A 17337-nucleotide genomic window follows, 5' to 3' on the forward strand; every position below is an offset into this window, starting at 1 on the left:
GAAAAATATATTAATTCTCTAATAAATAATCTGACTCTGTCCTAGCTATACTGTTATGAGAGCAAAGGAGAGACTTTTAATAAACAAGCATATGTGTTGTGGAGAGGAAGTATTCACTGAGTGCCAGTTGTCAGCACTAGTTCTCATGGGAGTTTTGGAAATAACAACATGATCACAATGAATACTGACCAAGACATAGGTGTCGGGCTACAAAGGGCAAACAAGGACATCTAGCAAGATTATGGAGGGCAGTACCTTGATTACAGTTAAGGTTTAAAAAAAGGAGTAAAAAAGACTAACTGTATGTTCATCATATTAACTTACTGGACTACCAAAGTGTGTCAGATGATATGCCTGAGGCTGGAAAAGAGGAAGGTTGGGGAAACAATTCTGTCAGACTCCTTGTAGACTTTCAATACCCACCACCCATTCATCCCCTCAATCACTCTTCAAACTCAAAGTACTCTCTCTGGTCTACAGATATGAAAACTAAATCTAGGGCAAGTGACACAAGTCAGAAATGAAGCTAAGTGAGACTGTGGACAGTGTACCTCAAAACACCACATGGACTTTTTAGTGGTTTTGCTATTTAAGTTTGATAGGGGCTGGAAAGATGGTTCAGCATTAAAAGCACTGGCTGTTCTTCTAGAGGACCTGGGTTCAATCCCACATGGCCACTCATAACCAGCTACAACTATAGCACCAGGAGATCCAATGCCCTATTCTGGCTTCTGGGTCTTATTACATTCCTGACTCACAATGTAGACCAGGCTTACCTCTCAAGTACTCAGATTAAAGGTGTGCACCATCACAGTAGTATCTATTTGGTAGCTCTGTTCTAAGATTTGTTTTTGTATTTATCTAACATAAATACACAAGCACAGGCGCTCTAACACACACTGAGGTGGGAGAATTACCATGAGTTTACAACCAGCCTGAACTAGAAAGAAAGAGAGGAAGGGGAAGATGAAGAGAGAGGGAGAGAAGAGAAAAGAAAGGGAAGGAAAGAAAGAGAGTAGGTTTTTTCTCTCCCATTACTTATAACCCTTTGCTGTATTATCTGTATTAATCAGACTTAGTCACTGTGACCAAATATCTGACAGAAAATTTAAGATTTATTTTGCACTGGGTATCTCAGTTTCTATCCATCATGGTTCGAAAAGCAAGGAAGAGCTTTGCAGCTCACAACACAATGGCCATGATATAGAGGAGATACAGAGAGGGCCAGGGCAGCCCTAAGAACATGCTGCCAGGATCCACTTCTTCCAACTAGGCCCCAACCCACTACCTTTCACTACCTCCCAGAGAAGCCATATTATAAATGCACCAAATGAGTAACTAATCCCTTAATTAGATTATAGCCCTCATGACCTACTTTGCCTCCAGAAACAGCATCACCAACACACCCAGAGGTGAGCTTCACCAATGAAATTGACAAGACTAACTCCCACCCACTTTAGTTCGTGTCTCTCTGACATACAGCCTTTTCAATTCCTTATACTCATCACATATTGTCTCTCTGACATACTGCCTTTTCAATTTCTTATACTCATCACATATTGGAAAAGTAGTAGGTGCCAAACACTAATCAAAGTGCAAAGAAAGTGACTTGGGGGTGGCGGCAATCAACACTGGATACAGGTACAAAGGATCACTAGAAACTGTTAAGGGGTTTGAAGAACTTAACATAGTCTGCTGTGCTGTCAAGTGATGAGAACTGTTTCAGAGAAATGGACAGGAAGAAACACTTTGTCTTGATGAGAACTCAGCCATGAACTTAAAACTTCATTACAAAGATAAGTCATTTATAAATCAAGTTTGGGAAACTTTCATGATCCCATTTAAATATGGCTTTTTAGAATGAGATTCCCCAGAGAGTTAACAGGCCCCCCACTCCCTATAAAAAAGTAACCCAAATAGATGTCGACCACTGGGGTAAACAAGGCCTGCCACATGACCATTTAAAACATTTACTGATGGTTAGTTTCATGAAACCTAAACTTGCTCTTTAAAAACACTTAGTCAACAACTTCTCTTTGAATTCAGAACTTCAAGGTCTTTCGAGAGCTCCAATAGGATTACCGACCCAGGGAACACTTTAGCAGTGTAAATGGGCAGGGGTCTACACGGCGAGTTCCAGGCCAGTCAAGGCTATATAGAGGGACTCTGTTTCAAAACAAAACAACAACAAAAAAGTACACAAGGACCAGTTAGTTCCATTTTGTGGTCCAGAAAACTGTACAGAATATCTATACAACTAATATATACACATTCATAACTAAAGTTAACCTTATCAAAAAGAAAACCCCAAGGACTTCTCTGGCCTGGGGTAAAACTTACTGCTCACTCAGGGAACATCAGGTCAGTACCCCAGGAAGGCCAGGTCTTGGCGGTAAAGAGAGCTCCTTGGTGGGCGGATGAAATTGAGACCGGCCTGAAAGACGCCGAGTCCCCTAAAGTAAGTTCTCCAACCTGCAAACGGACGCAACAGTGACCCACTTCTCTGAACAGCCGTGGCCCTAGAAAGACGGACCCAGAACTTTCGGAAGAGCCCCGCGGGGCTGGCGTCTCACCTTGACCAGCCACACGCCGGTGTTCTGTTTGGCTCCTGTCAGATCGAGTTCCCCGCGCTCCGCCATGAGTTTGTCGCGTGAGGCGGAGCCCGCCTCTGGAATAAGTAGACCGCGAAAAGCAGGAGTCGCACACAAGAAACCAGGAACTTAGACGAAAGAACACGCCGCCGAATCAGGAACTGCGCCTGCGCACGACTACGTCAGGACAGCGCGCCGCGAGGGACAAATTTCCTGCTTCGGCAATTTCGTAGGTGGGCGTGACTCCTGGCAGCATGAAATCTTGAGATTCAAGTGCTGGGGGCTGGAGAGATGTGAAGGCTAGGCTCTCAACCAAAAATATGAGAGAGTCAAGTGCTGGGAAAAGAAGAGCCAAATGCTGAGTAGTGCGTTTACAGAAAAAGTGCCAAAATGGAAAAATTAAGGTTTAGACAGACAAAAGCTGTGTGTATTTATACCCAACCCCAGATTAAGAGGCTAGGCATTTTAAGGACAGACTGGGGGGTAAAAAGTCACTTTCTTGGCCCAATATCATTGGCACAAGTGGGCACTAGAGTACAAGTGAGTATGCTGGGTATATGCCTTTTCGAGACTTAAAATCCACACTGTGCAAGCAGCATACACTCTTTCAGACGCCAAAACCTGAATGCCATCTAATTGGGTCAGTAAGGCCCACCACATAAGAAATAAATCTAATTAGTTAACTGCCCTGCTTAAACAGTTTCCTATTGTGGGATATTTGGTCACACTAGGAACCCTGAGATTGTGAACTGGAAGAATCTGTTAATAATTGTGGCTCAGCCCCTGATCCTAGAACTTTCTGTTTACTGTAAACATGTATTTGTGACATGGCTCAGCCCTACCTAGCACACACCTTGATCCGAACTCTAAATAAAGTCAACCCCAGATCAGGAGGCAGAGCAAGTAACCACCAGCTGACAGAGAGCGACCATAATCAAGAGAAAGGGGAGAGTTTGAGTTGGAGGGTATTTAAGAGTGCATGGGGGAGGAGGAGGAGCTTTTCCTTCTGGGAAGTCGGTGGAGTAGGAAGGTCAGCTGGGTGCTTTCTCTGCCTCTCTGAGCTAGCAGGCTTTCACCGCAGCTTCTGGTTCCCGAGTCTTCACTTGGTAATTTCTTCTCCCGCTTGCCTTTGAAATGAAATTCTACCCTGTGCTTCAGCTGGGTCCTTTCGGTATGATTCTTCTGTACTCACTGTTCCATACAGTATTCCACTTGCTTGAAGACTCCAGGACCTTCCTTCTACCATTTCAGAGCCTCTTTGAAACCAATTCCTGCCAGGCAGTGGTGGCACATGCCTTTAATCCCAGCACTTGGGAGGCAGAGGCAGGCGGATTTCTGAGTTTGAGGCCAGCCTGGTCTACAGAGTGAGTGCCAGGACAGCCAGGGCTATACAGAGAAACCCTGTCTCAAAAAACCAAAAAAAAAAAAAAAAAAAAGAAAAAAGAAAAAAGAAACCAATTCCTATGCCTTAGATAACCTATTTTCCCTTTCCTTTACGCTGGCCCTTTGGCAAACTTCTACTTATAAACCAAGGCAAGTGGAAATGATATAAAGACTACGAGGGAAACAGACACCCCCACCCCCAGGTAAAGTGCTGTCTCTCCATATGTGATACTTAGCACCGTACCATGAGATGCGTGTTTACAAGGATACCTTTGATACTAACTGAATTCCTTGACAAAAATACTGCTTTTGCCCCAGATTTACTGAAGCAGAATGGATGAATACAAAATAGTGCTTTATTCATTTTATATGCACAACATCCAGCACAGTGTTTGACATACTGTGGGATGTCAGTAGGCTTTGGTTGAATGAACATTTGCTGAAAAGAAACAAACAGTAAGGTATTGGAAGAATGGCAAGTGATTTATTGAATCACACACCAGAGCTATGCACAAAACTGCAGAGCCTCTATATCTGCGCAGCATAGTGGCTGGGAAAACTGTCAGGCCTCTGAGATCCGCTGGCAAAACTAGTGGGATGGGAAAGACCAGGCACTTATGGGAAAGAAAAGTTGCGTTCTCTCATAACAGCTTGGAAACAGGCCTAAAGTGTTAAAAGACGAGTATATGAGCAATGCTTTAGTCTTGCTTCAAGTAGAGGAAATAAATTAAAATAGGGACAGTGTAAGAAGGAAAGCAAAGGAGCCTGGCATGCCCCAGGAATGGCTTTAAAAATAAAGTGCTTACAGTGAACATACTCACATAAAAAAAAGCATCTACTGTGCACCATCCAATTTAGAGAGCTCATGGTTATAATGGCTCAGAGATATAATGGTTTGGATGAGATGCCCCCTCATAGACCACTCTTACAGGACATTTGAACCTGTTTCTAGTTGTGTGGCTCAGCCCTCAGCATGCACCTTTAATCCCTCTGACTGGAATACAGACACACCCTTAGTATTCACCTTTAATCCCAAATAATGAAGGTAAAGTTAGTTTGGAGAAGAAAGGAGCCATGTTTGGAAGTGATGAAAATGAGTGGCAGACAAAGTGATAAATCAGAGAAAGGTCTGACAGAATAGGATATGGCCAATTCTCTCAGAGAGAGAGAAAGAGGAAAAGGGAAGCTACTTAAGGGAGAGAGAGACAGTGCAGGCCAGAGAGAGTGCAATACAGGAATAGAGTAGAGTTCATGGAGAGCAGTAAGTAGAGTTGGGAGGAAGAGCAGAGCAGAGGGAGGGGAAGGGGGGGCAGTTTTACCAGGAGAGTTTTACAGAGACAGATTGAAGAAAGAGCAAGCTAGACACAGGTAAAGACAGACTGAAAAGGGGAATGAGAAGGAGCCAGAAGATTAGAAAAGATTTCTAGAGTTATTTTGAGGCCAAGCAGAGCAATTCAGAGGCCAGGAGAAAAGCCAGATTGAATCAGTCAGCTGGGAGAGTAGTTTTGAGCCTGAACAGCTGAGTTGAACCAGCCAACCAGGGATCAGAAAGAACTAGAATGGTGAGCTTATTCAGCAGCAAGTCTCAAAGGCTGAAAACATTCTAGGCCTAGATAAGATTGTATGGAGGCTAGAAGCTCTTAGGACTAGACCTAGGTTAGCAGACAGAGGCAGTAAGCCTCCCAGACAACAACTACGACAGGACAATAAGAGTTACGTTACAGACCATGCATTTGAATGCTTGGTCCCCAGTTTGTGGATGTTCAGAGAAGCTTAGAAAGTTTGGCATTGCTGGAGTAAGTATGTCACTTGGGTCAGGCTTCAAGGTTTCAAAATTTCACACCATTTTGAGTGTACTCTTTCAGCTTCCAGCTTGCAGTCTGACGTTGTGAGCCCTTAGTTCTCTACTTCCAGTTCCAGTCGCCTGTCTGCCATCTGCTCCCATCATTACAGTCTCAGAACTGTAAGCCCAAAAGAAAGTCTTTCTTCAATAAGTGTCCTTGATCATGGTGTTTTATCACAGCCATGGGAAAGTAACTAATACAGACTTGGTACCAGGAACTGGGTTATTTTTATTTATTTATTTATTTATTCATTCATTCATTCATTTATTTTTGGTTTTTTGAGACAGGACTTCTCTGGGTAGCCCTGGCTGTCCTGGAACTCACTCTGTAGCCCAGGCTAGCCTCGAACTCAGAAATCCACCTCCCAAGTGCTGGGACTAAAGGCATGCGCCACCACTACCCAGCGGATTATTGCTTTAAAGAACCTGATCATGTTGGATTTTGGAGGACTATGGGAGACTTTGGGACTGTGGACCAGAACTGCAGTTGAATGTTATAAGGAGAGCTTAGCAGATCATCTGAATAGGATCTTAGAAGATAGGGTTTAAAAAGAACAAGCCATTTCTAGTTCACTCTGTTTCCTTCTTGTGGATGTGAGCTTTCAGCCACTCCTGCTACCATGCCCAACTGCTCCATACTTCTACACTACAATGGTAATGAGCTCTTGTCCAACTGGAACCCCAAGGAAACCCTGTCTCCAGTAAGCTTCCCTGGCCACAGTGTTTCCTCACAGCAACAGGGAAGGAACTGTTTCATGGGATCAACCCACATGTGGGCTCCACTGACACACTGAGATAGATGGTCTTTGCTGAAACGCAACAAACTCTTCCCAAGCCAGAAGAGGAGGTTGCACAGAAGAAAAAAAAATCATCCCAGAAACTGAAGAAACAAACACTTATGATATGGGAATAAATTCAGCATACAATAAATGCAATTAAAAGGAAAAAAAAAAGATTAGGAACTTAGCTTTTATTTGTAGGTCATGGGAAATGTGTGTGTGTGAGAGAGAGAGAGTACTGTGTGTGTGAGTTTTCAGCTATTAGGAGGTGATAAGTAGCTAAAGAAGTCTTACAGAAGAAAAAAGAAAATGAGGACTTGAAAATGATTATATAGGTAGAAAATGGAAAACAATATTCAGCATGTCTGTCTTACAGATTTACCCTGGAGACCACAAAGTGACAGTCACTGGGCCAGATGCTTCGCTATGCTGGCATTATTAGATGTTAGACACTTGGCTGGGCACTTTGTTGACATTGCCCTTCTGAGTTCTCATGAGGATTTGCTCCAGTGGGTGCTATTTGTTATTCTTCACTATGACTCCATAATCATTAAAGTCTAGCCTTCTAAGAGGTGAGACCATGTCCCCATTGTGACGCCCATCCTTGACACACACACAAAGCATTTGAATACCAAGGTAATAAAAACAAGGAACTCTAAAATTCTTATTTACCCAGAAAATTGACCAGTGAGATTCTTATCAAATAATTTAAGATGAAAGTATTGTCCCAAAAAGAAAGGCCCAAGACCCACTGGCTGCAGGTCTTCCAATAATTCTTTTTTTTTTTTTCTTGGTTTTTCAAGACAGGGTTACACAGAGAAACCCTGGCCTTCCTTGAACTCACTCTGTAGACCAGGCTGGCATCGAACTCAGAAATCCGCCTGCCTCTGCCTCCCAAGTGCTGGAATTAAAGGTGTGCACCACCACCGCCCGGCCCAAGAATTCTTAAGAGTGCTTAGACTAAGCTATGACCCTGTTCAAGCATGTCCAGTCTTCGACATTGCAGCATGACCTTGTCATTGACCGAGTTCATGCTTCAGGACTTCACAACTAATGTACAAAAAAAAAAAAAAAATCCTCATGATGTTTTATGTAAATTATGATTTAGTGCTGGAGCAGACTCATAGATTCTAAGGTGAATGAGGCCTCAGTGTTACACATATCTGATAGGGCATAGATTCTGGTTCAGACTCACGGCAATCCTATCTGCTTAAAGGGGAGAATTAGAGTCCTCCTGACTCTTGTAGAGTGGCTGGAACAGGAAAAAATCCAATCTCCATAGCCACGACCAAGCATGTTTCATTCTAGATGAGAGCTCTCAATGTCCAGTGCCTGGACACAGTGCAGCAAGATTCCCCGTGGGGTATTCTAAAAATAACCATTGAGCTACAATTGAGGCAAGTGAATTCAGAATTTCCTGGCACGAGTCTAGAAACTGACAGTTTACTTACTTGCATTACTGAGAATAATTCTTCTAATCCAACACTGAGAATTCATTAGAGCTGGGGCTGGGTGCAAGGTCTGAGGCAGGACAGAAAGCTACCAGGAGTTTCTCTTTTTTTGTTTGACAGACAGCTAGAGTTCCCCTGCGTCTTATAAATCCAGACCAGTACAGTTCTGTCAGGTAGCCATGACTGTATGAGTTCCAAAGCCTTTATTTAATAAAGATGTTACAAGTGAGTTGGGGGAATCAGAATGGAATTAGCAGGTGGCTGAGCCCACTCTTGAATTATGTCCTGGACACTCACCCACAGTCCTGATGCCTCTCTAGGTGGTAAATGCTCTATGTTCATTCTTACTTGAGCACAGTCTAGCTAGAGGAACCATCACCTTGAGGAGAGTTCACATCCCTGCCTCCATCTTTTCAAATGTCCACTATAAAGTACTTTAAAAAATTAGATTTTGCTGGGCAGTAGTGGTGCACGCCTTTAGTCCAAGCACTTGGGAGGCAGAGGCAGGCAGATTTCTGAGTTCAAGGCCAGCCTGGTCTACAGAGTGAGTTCCAGGACAGCCACGGCTGCACAGAGAAACCCTGTCTAGAAAAAAATAAAACAAAAAAAAATTAGATTTTTTTTTTTTTAGACAGGGTCTTTGCTGGCCCAAAACTCATTATCTATACCAGGCTTGCCTGTAACTCACATAGATCTGCCTGCCTCTACCTCCTGAACACTGGGATTGAAGGCTTGCCCTGCTAAATCACTCTTTATAGAGAGACTTATTACTTATTGGCCAGTAGTAGAAATACTATTCAAAAATTACAACTAAAAACTGACAATTGTGGTCCATACTCATAATCTCTTCACTCGTGAAGCTGAGGCTGGAGGATCTCCTTGAGTTCAAGACCAGTCTGGGCTATGTAGCTAGTAGCAGGCCAGCCAGGACTACATAACAAGATTGTGTCTCACAATAAAAACTATACATGAATATGAAGGTGAGAATGTAGCTCTGTTGGTGAAGGGCTAGCCTAGCATACACAAAGCCTTGGTTTTGATCTGCAGCACTGCATAAAACTGCTAATAGGCACAGGCCTATCATCTCAGCATTTGGAAGCTGGAGACAGGAGGATTAGAAATTGAGTCATCTTCAACCACATATAGAGTTCTAGCCAGCCTTGTTCAAGACTCTGTCAAAAAAAAAAAAAAGAGAGATAATAATTCTATTTTCCCACATTGTGAAGTCATAGATAATTTTGCATCCTTATAACATCTTCGAGGAATGGATTCCTTTCTTCTGGTCAACTCTAGTGTGTGCCCCACCCCCACCCCAATCTCTCCTCTCTCCACGCCACCCACCTCTGCTGAATGAAGCCTAGAGATTTGGAAATACTACGCCAGGGTTCTGCCCCTGAGCCGCATGATCACCCTGCTGGAAGACATGTTCCTGGTTTCTGCCACTGTGCACTGACAAAGAGTATGCTCTCTCAGTCAGTTCTGGATTGTTGAGCGTAGAGCATCAACTTAGGAGCAGGCATACTGTCAAGTTGTTTTATGGTTTCCATGGCTATGAAGAGACACCATGACCACAGCAACTCTTATAAAGGATATCATTTAGCTGGGGCCGGCTTACCGTACCATGAGATGCATATTTACATGGGTACCTTTGTTTCTAGACGACTAGCATACTCCTAGACAAAAATTAAAGGCTGATGAGTTAAGCTTGTGTTTAACACAATTTGTTTAATGGTGAATGTCCTGAGAAGAGGGAATATCACACAAACCCCAGGGCGGAAAGTTCCTGTATGTTAGTGTCTGTGGCACACAGCGGACGCCACTGGCAGGAAATGATGAGCTAGAGGCAGTGGGGACAGACCACTGGCAGGAGGGGAAGGAGAAGCCAGAACAGGCAAAACATTGGCGGGTGTGTTCAAAGAACAGGTAAACCAGAAGGAAAATTTAAAGCTTGAGTATAAAATAATCAAATATCTTTGGTCTTTCTGTACAGCCCAAGCCTGCCTCAAACTCATGACTTTCTACTTCAATCTCCATAATGCTGGCACATACCCAGTTTATGGTATGTGTGTGTGTATGTGTGTGTGTGTGTGTGTGTGTGTGTGTGTGTGTGTGTGTGTATGTTAATTACAGGTGTCATGAAACTTGTGTGGAAGTCAAAGGACAACCTGCAGGGAGGTTCTCTCCTTCCACCATGTAAATGCCTCTACCCACTATGCTATCACGCCAGCCCGAGGGACATCCCTATACTATATAAGTGGGAATGGCTTGGGTTAAGAAAGTAATAGTAGAGAATAAGAGAAATAGATAAGTCCAGAAACAAAGCAGAGATAGACTTTCTGAAATGGATTAAGTCTTTGTGATTCTTAGCTGTGCAGCGAAACAGGACCATCTACCAAGTGATAACTCAATGCAAGGAAACAAATTGGAACATTTGCCTTCTGGAAAATAAAACAGAACTCTGCATGTATTTTGCCTGATGAATGACAGGAGTCCATTGAATTAGTCCTGGTAAGTGCCTCGGGTCTGATGTAACATATGGTTACTGTGGCCTGCAAGAAGCCTTCTCTCTCAGCAAGTCAATTTAATTGCCCGTTAGGGATTACTGTGGGAATACTGTGTTAAATAAAGCATGAGAAAATTTAATTTGTCATCGCTGTAATAAAATACAATTTATTTCTATATATAATTTATCAAAACATTTAAATCATACTTTCTATGTAAAATGAAATTAGAGTTAGGAAACAGTACTGGAACACTTGATCAAAGTGTCCAGATAAAAATTACAAATAACAGCAAGTCCTAAAATACCATATTAGGCAGATGGATCCTCGCTGGCATTCAGCTTTCCAAGCCAAGGAAGCCATGCGTACTGAATATCAATGAGGAGTCATGTCTACATTTCCCTATGAGCAAAAACTAGGGCTTCCCCTTTTAAAAGCCCAGACTTCCTACCCAAATTCCTACCAAATACAAAAATATCAGGGGCAGGAGAACATCACATCCAGGTGAAGGTGTTGGACAGAGACCAATGAGCAATGTCAGCTCTGTTCCTGGCTTTTCTTATGAGATGGGCTTTTGCCATCACTCTACAGGCATGACTTGTTGTACCAAAGGCAGGGCCGCTGTTGAGGCTGATGGCTCACTCTCTCTCCCTGGTGCTGACCTGTTGCTGCACGGCGAGATAGTTAAAAAGGAGGCAATGTATAAATGAGATATTTTGTTGTAGGAAGGAGAAAATAGGCTGGTCAAGTAGAGAGAAAGAAGAGGAAGGAGAGGAGAAAAGAAAGAGAGAGAGAGAAAGGAAAGGAAGAGAGCAAGAGAAGAACAAAGAGCAAGAGAGGAAGAGAAGAAGCAAGAGAGGGAAGAAACAAAGAGCAAGAGACAGGGGAAGAGAGAGAAAGGAGAGAGGGGGATAAGGAGGCAAACCACCCTTTATATTGTATAGGGCCTGGCATGTCTGGCTTGTGGTCAGATGACTGGGTGTAGGATCCAGCTAGAATGCTGGGAGCTTGGGACATTGTCTGCCTGATAGACCACACATCTCCTGAGGGGGCCAGTTGTGACTGGAACAAGAACCAAAGACTCAGGAGTTCTGGCCAAGCTCCTTCTGCCCCCTGCAAGCAGAAATTGCCTGCAGAGGCTCCAGAGCTCAAAGCCAAATACTCTACTGAGCCTAACTTACCTGAGCAGACCATTGCCCCACACTGCCTTACAGTGACGTTCACAGTCTCTGGTGTAAACAATTGAACTGCCATGGTGACTCCGCCACACAGGCTGTTGAAAGCCTGTGGAACTCACAGCTTCTTCTTATACCAGTCCCAGTGTGCCGTCCTGGCTGCATGGTAGATCACCGTTCTTGCTGTGTGGTAGATCGCTGTCCTGGCTGGTTTTGTGTGTCAAAGAAAGTAGCTTCAGTTGAGGAAATGCCTCCATGAGATCCAGCTGTAAGGCATTTTCTCAATTAGTGATCAAGGGGGTAGGGCCCATTGTGGGTGGTGCCATCCCTAGGCTGGTAGTCTTGGGTTCTATAAGAAAATAAGCTGAGCAGGGCAGGGAAAGCAAACCAGTAAGGAACATCCCTCCATGGCCTCTGCATCAGCTCCTGCTTCCTGATCTGTATGAGTTCCAGTTCTGACTTCCTTTGGTGATGAACAGTAGTGAGGAAGTGTAAGCTGAATAAACCCTTTCCTCCCCAACTTGCTTCTTGGTTATGAAGTTTTATACAGGAATAGAAACCCTGACTAAGACAATCGCAATGCCTGCATTTTTCCAGCCGGCAGGAAAAGGTAAAGGAGAAAAAGACCATTCATTGTTTTGATCAAAGCTTTTAAATAGCTTTTTAAACACGTATGTCCTTATTTGTGTATTAGTGTATATATCCTGTTTATCTCACTTGAGTGCAGATGTGTATGCCTATGTGCATGGGGAAGTCAGAAGAGGGAATCAGGGCTTCTCTCCTATATTCTCTGGTTATTTCTTTGAGGCAGCATCTTTCTCCAAACTTGGACCTCATTTTTCCCTGAGCTGGGCTGGAGGCTGGCAAGCTCCAGCAATCTTCTTTTCTCTTCCTCCCATTAGGGACTCGAGCCACAGGTGTTTATGGTCTGTACATCTGGGGATCTGAACACCAGTGTTCATGATTGGTTAGCAAATGCTCTTAACCACTGAGCAATTTCTCCTTCCCTAAAGACAATTATGTTTTCAGTCTGTTTGACTGTGATCTACACAAATTCTAGACATCAGATCTCTTCCTTGCTCACCTCCCTTACCTCATCCTTCTTCCTCAGTTTCCTTTCCCATCTCCACTCCACTTCCCCTCTTCTTCACACCCACTGTTCTTGTTCCGTTTACTGTCTTGTGTACTTTTCTATATCCCTAATCTTTCAATTGTGTCTCTAGGGTATCCTGTTTCTAGTATTTTCTAAATGCTCGTTTGATCACCAAGCATGATGGGATTCAGCTCTGACATTGACAGACTGGGAGGGGAAAGAATTTGATTCACAGGTAGTCTTCTCCAAGCATGAGGAACATAACCTCTGGGTTTCACTCTTCTTACAGTGTTGGTAGTTAAAATGGCTTGAATCAGAGATGTCCTCCACAGACTCATGTTTTGGACACTGTTTGGGAGGCTGTGGAGCCTTTTGAAAGTGGGGGCTTAACTGGTGGGAGCAGGCCACTGGTTCCAATATTCTTTCTGCTTCCTAGCCCTCAGTGATACGAGGAGCCTTCCCACATACTTCCATCACCACGACTCCAGCATTTCCTCCATATTGCGATAGGCTGAAACCTCTGAAACTAGGAGCCAAAATAAATCTTTCCTTGAGCTGTTTCTGTCAGGTGTTCTGATCACAGCAGCACAAAAGTAACTAACCATTGATGATATCACAGCCGTTGAGGAGTGTTGACTGGACCCAGTAATTCATCATGAATCGCCAAGTTGTTGTTGAATTGTGATCTTGCCATGCTTTCTGTAGAGAAATTTTTATCTCATTCTTGTGAGATGCAGCCTGGCATGAGGACCTGAGCAGAGGCAATGAGAGCCTTTAATCATAAAAAGGAGTCGCTGGCCAACAGACACTTGGATTTGAAAGTTGTATCCTCATGTACACATACACACAACACACTCACAAACATACACAAACACACACACTCATACACAAACACACTCACACACACAGACATTCACAATCTTAAGGGGCTAGAGATATGACCCCATGGTTAAAAGTACTTGCTGCTTTTTCAGAGAACCCAGGTTCAATTCCCAGGACCCATATGACAGTTTACAACCACCTATAATTCTAGTCCCAGGGGATCCTAAGCCTCTGGTCTCTGCAAGCACCGGGTTCACATGTGGCACCTGTGCATGTATATATGTATGTGTATAATGTACACACCTATACACATAAAAAATAAACAACCTTTAAACAAAAAGTTTTCAAATGCATCTTGATCAGTGGGAAGGGACAGGAGAGGGTAATGGGGTGGGGAAATACGATTGAAATACCTTTGAATATGGCATAATGAAAACCACTAATATGAGTGATTAATATATACTAAAATGCTTTTAAAAACTACATGACACACACAACATACACAACACATACACTGCATACATCCCTTATCATCCATCAGGAAAAACCTCCAAAACCCATTGAAGCTGAAGCCCCAGAAAACTCATTTGGTTGATTGCCAAATTGTTTCGATGCCTAGAGACAATGCTTTCTGTGGCATTCGCCCAGCAAGCCTCTGGAAGGAGAGGGATCATCTTTCTTCTGGGATTGCTAAAATGAGACAATCTAGTGCCAGGTACTTGCAGTCAGAATATAAATTTAATTCCGTGGGCAGACAGCTCACTGGGGGCTGTTAACTACCTGGGCTGGGTTAAAAGTCTTTGCTCTGTAATTTGTTGCCCATCTGGACACATGTGTGTGATCTCTCAGCACCAGGACATTCACATTACTCTTGGGAGAATGAGCGATCGGGATGGAGGGACTCCTGAGAAGAGAAGCAATTAGTGATGTTTCTGCTCCACTGCAATTTATTTTTCTGGTTTCGAGGCTTAGAGTCAGCCATAGCAGGAGCGAAAGCCTTTAGCACTTAGCACTTTATATTCTTTTGTTCCTCTGCTCTCCTCTCTAATAAGATACTCAGAAGTTGCCTATTTCCTAAGTCCAGAGAGTGTACACGCACCACATTTGAAAATTGATTTTGTTTTAGTGAGTCTTTTACAATTCTTCCCAGCCGCGCCAGACCTTGAGCAACCAACGCTGAACTGTGAAAGAGATGCTAATTGCTTTCCCTCGGGTCAAGCATCTTCTTTGTAAATCATGAGTCCAGTAGCCACTCAAAATCCCGAGGAGGAATTGACTGTTAGTCTTACAAAAGGTATAAATTGAGCTTTTTAAACATTTAACTCTAATGCAAATTTGTTTTCAAACGATTTTCTCCCCCTCTTCTCTTAACTTGTCGCTAAGGAAATAATTGCTGTGAACAGTTAGGCCCGGCTTCTTCATTATCTTTGTGGACTTGAAGCTTCCTTCCCAGAATCCCTTAGACGCTAAAACACATTTCCCTCCCTCCTCTTAACCTAAAGGATACATCACTGGGGATTTTCCAAAGCAGCCTGATGATCCACACTTCTGTGCTGAGGTTAGCACGTGCTAGCGTGCTAGTGAGACAACTGTGAAGATTAAAATTCCCTTCTCTATCCGGGTGGATCTAGGCAGGACCCTCTTGGGGAAGGAGGCAGACAGATAAAATAGGTTGCACCTGCTACAACACTGTTTGAATTGAGATGAACCTCTCTAGATGTTATTTTTAATTCCACCAAACAAGAAAATTAAAGACTGCAAAGCTGTGTTTGTGCTGAGGGAATGACAAGACATGCGTTTTCTACAGGACTCCTGATGCTCTGGGTAGCTTGATTATCATAGAGTTTTTATTTTTTTATTTTTTATTTTTTCTTTGTTTGTTTTCTTGAGACAAGGTTTCTCTGTGTAGCCCTGGCTGTCTTGGAGCTCACTCTGTAGACCAGGCTGGCCTCGAACTCAGAAATCCGCCTGACTCTGCCTCCCAAGTCCTGGGACTAAAGGCGTGCACCACCACTACCTGGCTTGGTTTGGTTTTATGAGACAAGGTTTTACTCTGTAGCCCAGGCTGACCTAGAACTGATCATGTAGCCCAGGCTGACCTTAAATTCATGGGAATCCTCTCACCTCAGCCCTCCAAGCACAGGAAGTATAAGCATGAACCTTAGGAGATGGCTTTTTAAGCTTAATATTTTTGTTTTAATCTATTACATGAATTACATCCTGATGAAATATTGCAAAATGTAGGGTATCCTCAATATCTTTCAGAATTGATCAGTATTTAATCTTTATCACCATCAATGCAGGGGACTCACAGCTTCACATACCTATATAGTATGAAACGACAAATGTACGTTCAGGGTCATCGCCAAAGCTTATGAAAATGTTGCCCTAACCCTAAGGCAAAGTTCACTCAATGATTTTTTTTTTTTAAATGAAAATCAGAGTCAGCAATTCAAGAAGCAGCTTTTCTAACCAGACCTTCTAACAAAATACAATCCAGGGAAACACCACTGAGAAATGATGGTAGGGAAACTTAAGGTTTTAGCTTTCTGTAGTTTAACCATTATATTTCTCTAAGTCTAGAAACTTGTATGGGCAGTAAAAGCCACAGTCTTGAATCTGAGCCACAGTGTTTCAGCAGCATTTGTTAGCAAAGCGTGTGTGTACACCCTGTGCTCAGAACCAAGGCTACAGTGAAATCAAGCTGTACAACAGGGCTGAGCTCTGCCAAGTACACCTTGGATTTGTTACATTTTTTTTTTTTTTAATTTTTGGTGGTTGGTTCTAAGTTCAGAAACTTTGTTTTGTTTTTTTGAGACACGGTTTCTCTGTGTAGCCTTGTCTGTCCTGGAACTTGCTCTCTGGTCCAGGCTGGCTTTGAATTCACAGAGATCCACCTGCATCTGCCTCCCAGGTGCTGGGATTAAAGGCATGTGCCTCTGCCTCCCGGCGGAAACTTTTTATTATTGTCAAGTTTTTTGTGACCTGAACATTGAGTTACGTGATCCCATATGGGATCATGCCCACAGTTTCAAAAGCTGTGCCAGAGGCTGTCCCTACCATCTGTCTACTGCACAAATGTGAGAGGCAACCATGCCTGCCTCCTGATTAGTTGACATTTACATATGACTCTAGATCGTGATTCAGATTGGTCACATCCAAGCAGCAAATTGAGGCATAGAGGGATACATTCATTTTGAAAGTTGGTACAGGAAAGTTGATGCCCCAAAGTTTAGTATGTGTGAAAGAATATATGTGACCGTGGGACAGCACAGTCAGCAAGTGGCTCTCGGGCTTCATCCATTTTGAATCATTAGCCCAGTTACCCACTTGGGATCCTGCTTGCGTTTTAAAGTTTACACTGTAATTATGGTGGCTGGTGGCTGCACATCCCCGCCCCCACCCCGTGCTTCTCATTTTTCTGTCTTCCACATAAATATGTTTATTCTTCTTTTTCAAAATTGGATTCAGACTATTGTCTTAGTTAGGGTTTTACTTCTGTGAACAGACACCATGACCAGGGCAACTCTTATAAGGACATTTAATTGGGGCTATCTTACAGGTTCAGAGGTTCAGTCCAGTGTCATCAAGGCAGGAACATGGCAGCATCCAGGCAGGCATGGTGCAGGAGGAACTGAGTGTTCTACATCTTCATCTGAAGTCTGCTAGTGGGAGACTGACTTTCAGGCAGCTAGGATG

General features: G+C 43.3%; 1 protein-coding gene across 1 annotated transcript in view; it reads right to left on the reverse strand.

Moving 5' to 3' along the window:
- Positions 1-2764, reverse strand: part of Gtf2f2 (general transcription factor IIF subunit 2) — a 120322-nt gene extending 117558 nt beyond the window's left edge. The window contains exon 1 of the mRNA XM_031362802.1: positions 2574-2764. Coding sequence (XP_031218662.1) covers positions 2574-2639 — 66 coding nt within the window. The 5' untranslated portion in view covers positions 2640-2764. The remainder of the gene's footprint in view (positions 1-2573) is intronic.
- Positions 2765-17337: the final 14573 nt, after the last annotated feature.

This window comes from Mastomys coucha, unplaced genomic scaffold, assembly GCF_008632895.1.
Source record: "Mastomys coucha isolate ucsf_1 unplaced genomic scaffold, UCSF_Mcou_1 pScaffold9, whole genome shotgun sequence".
NCBI lineage: Eukaryota > Metazoa > Chordata > Mammalia > Rodentia > Muridae > Mastomys > Mastomys coucha.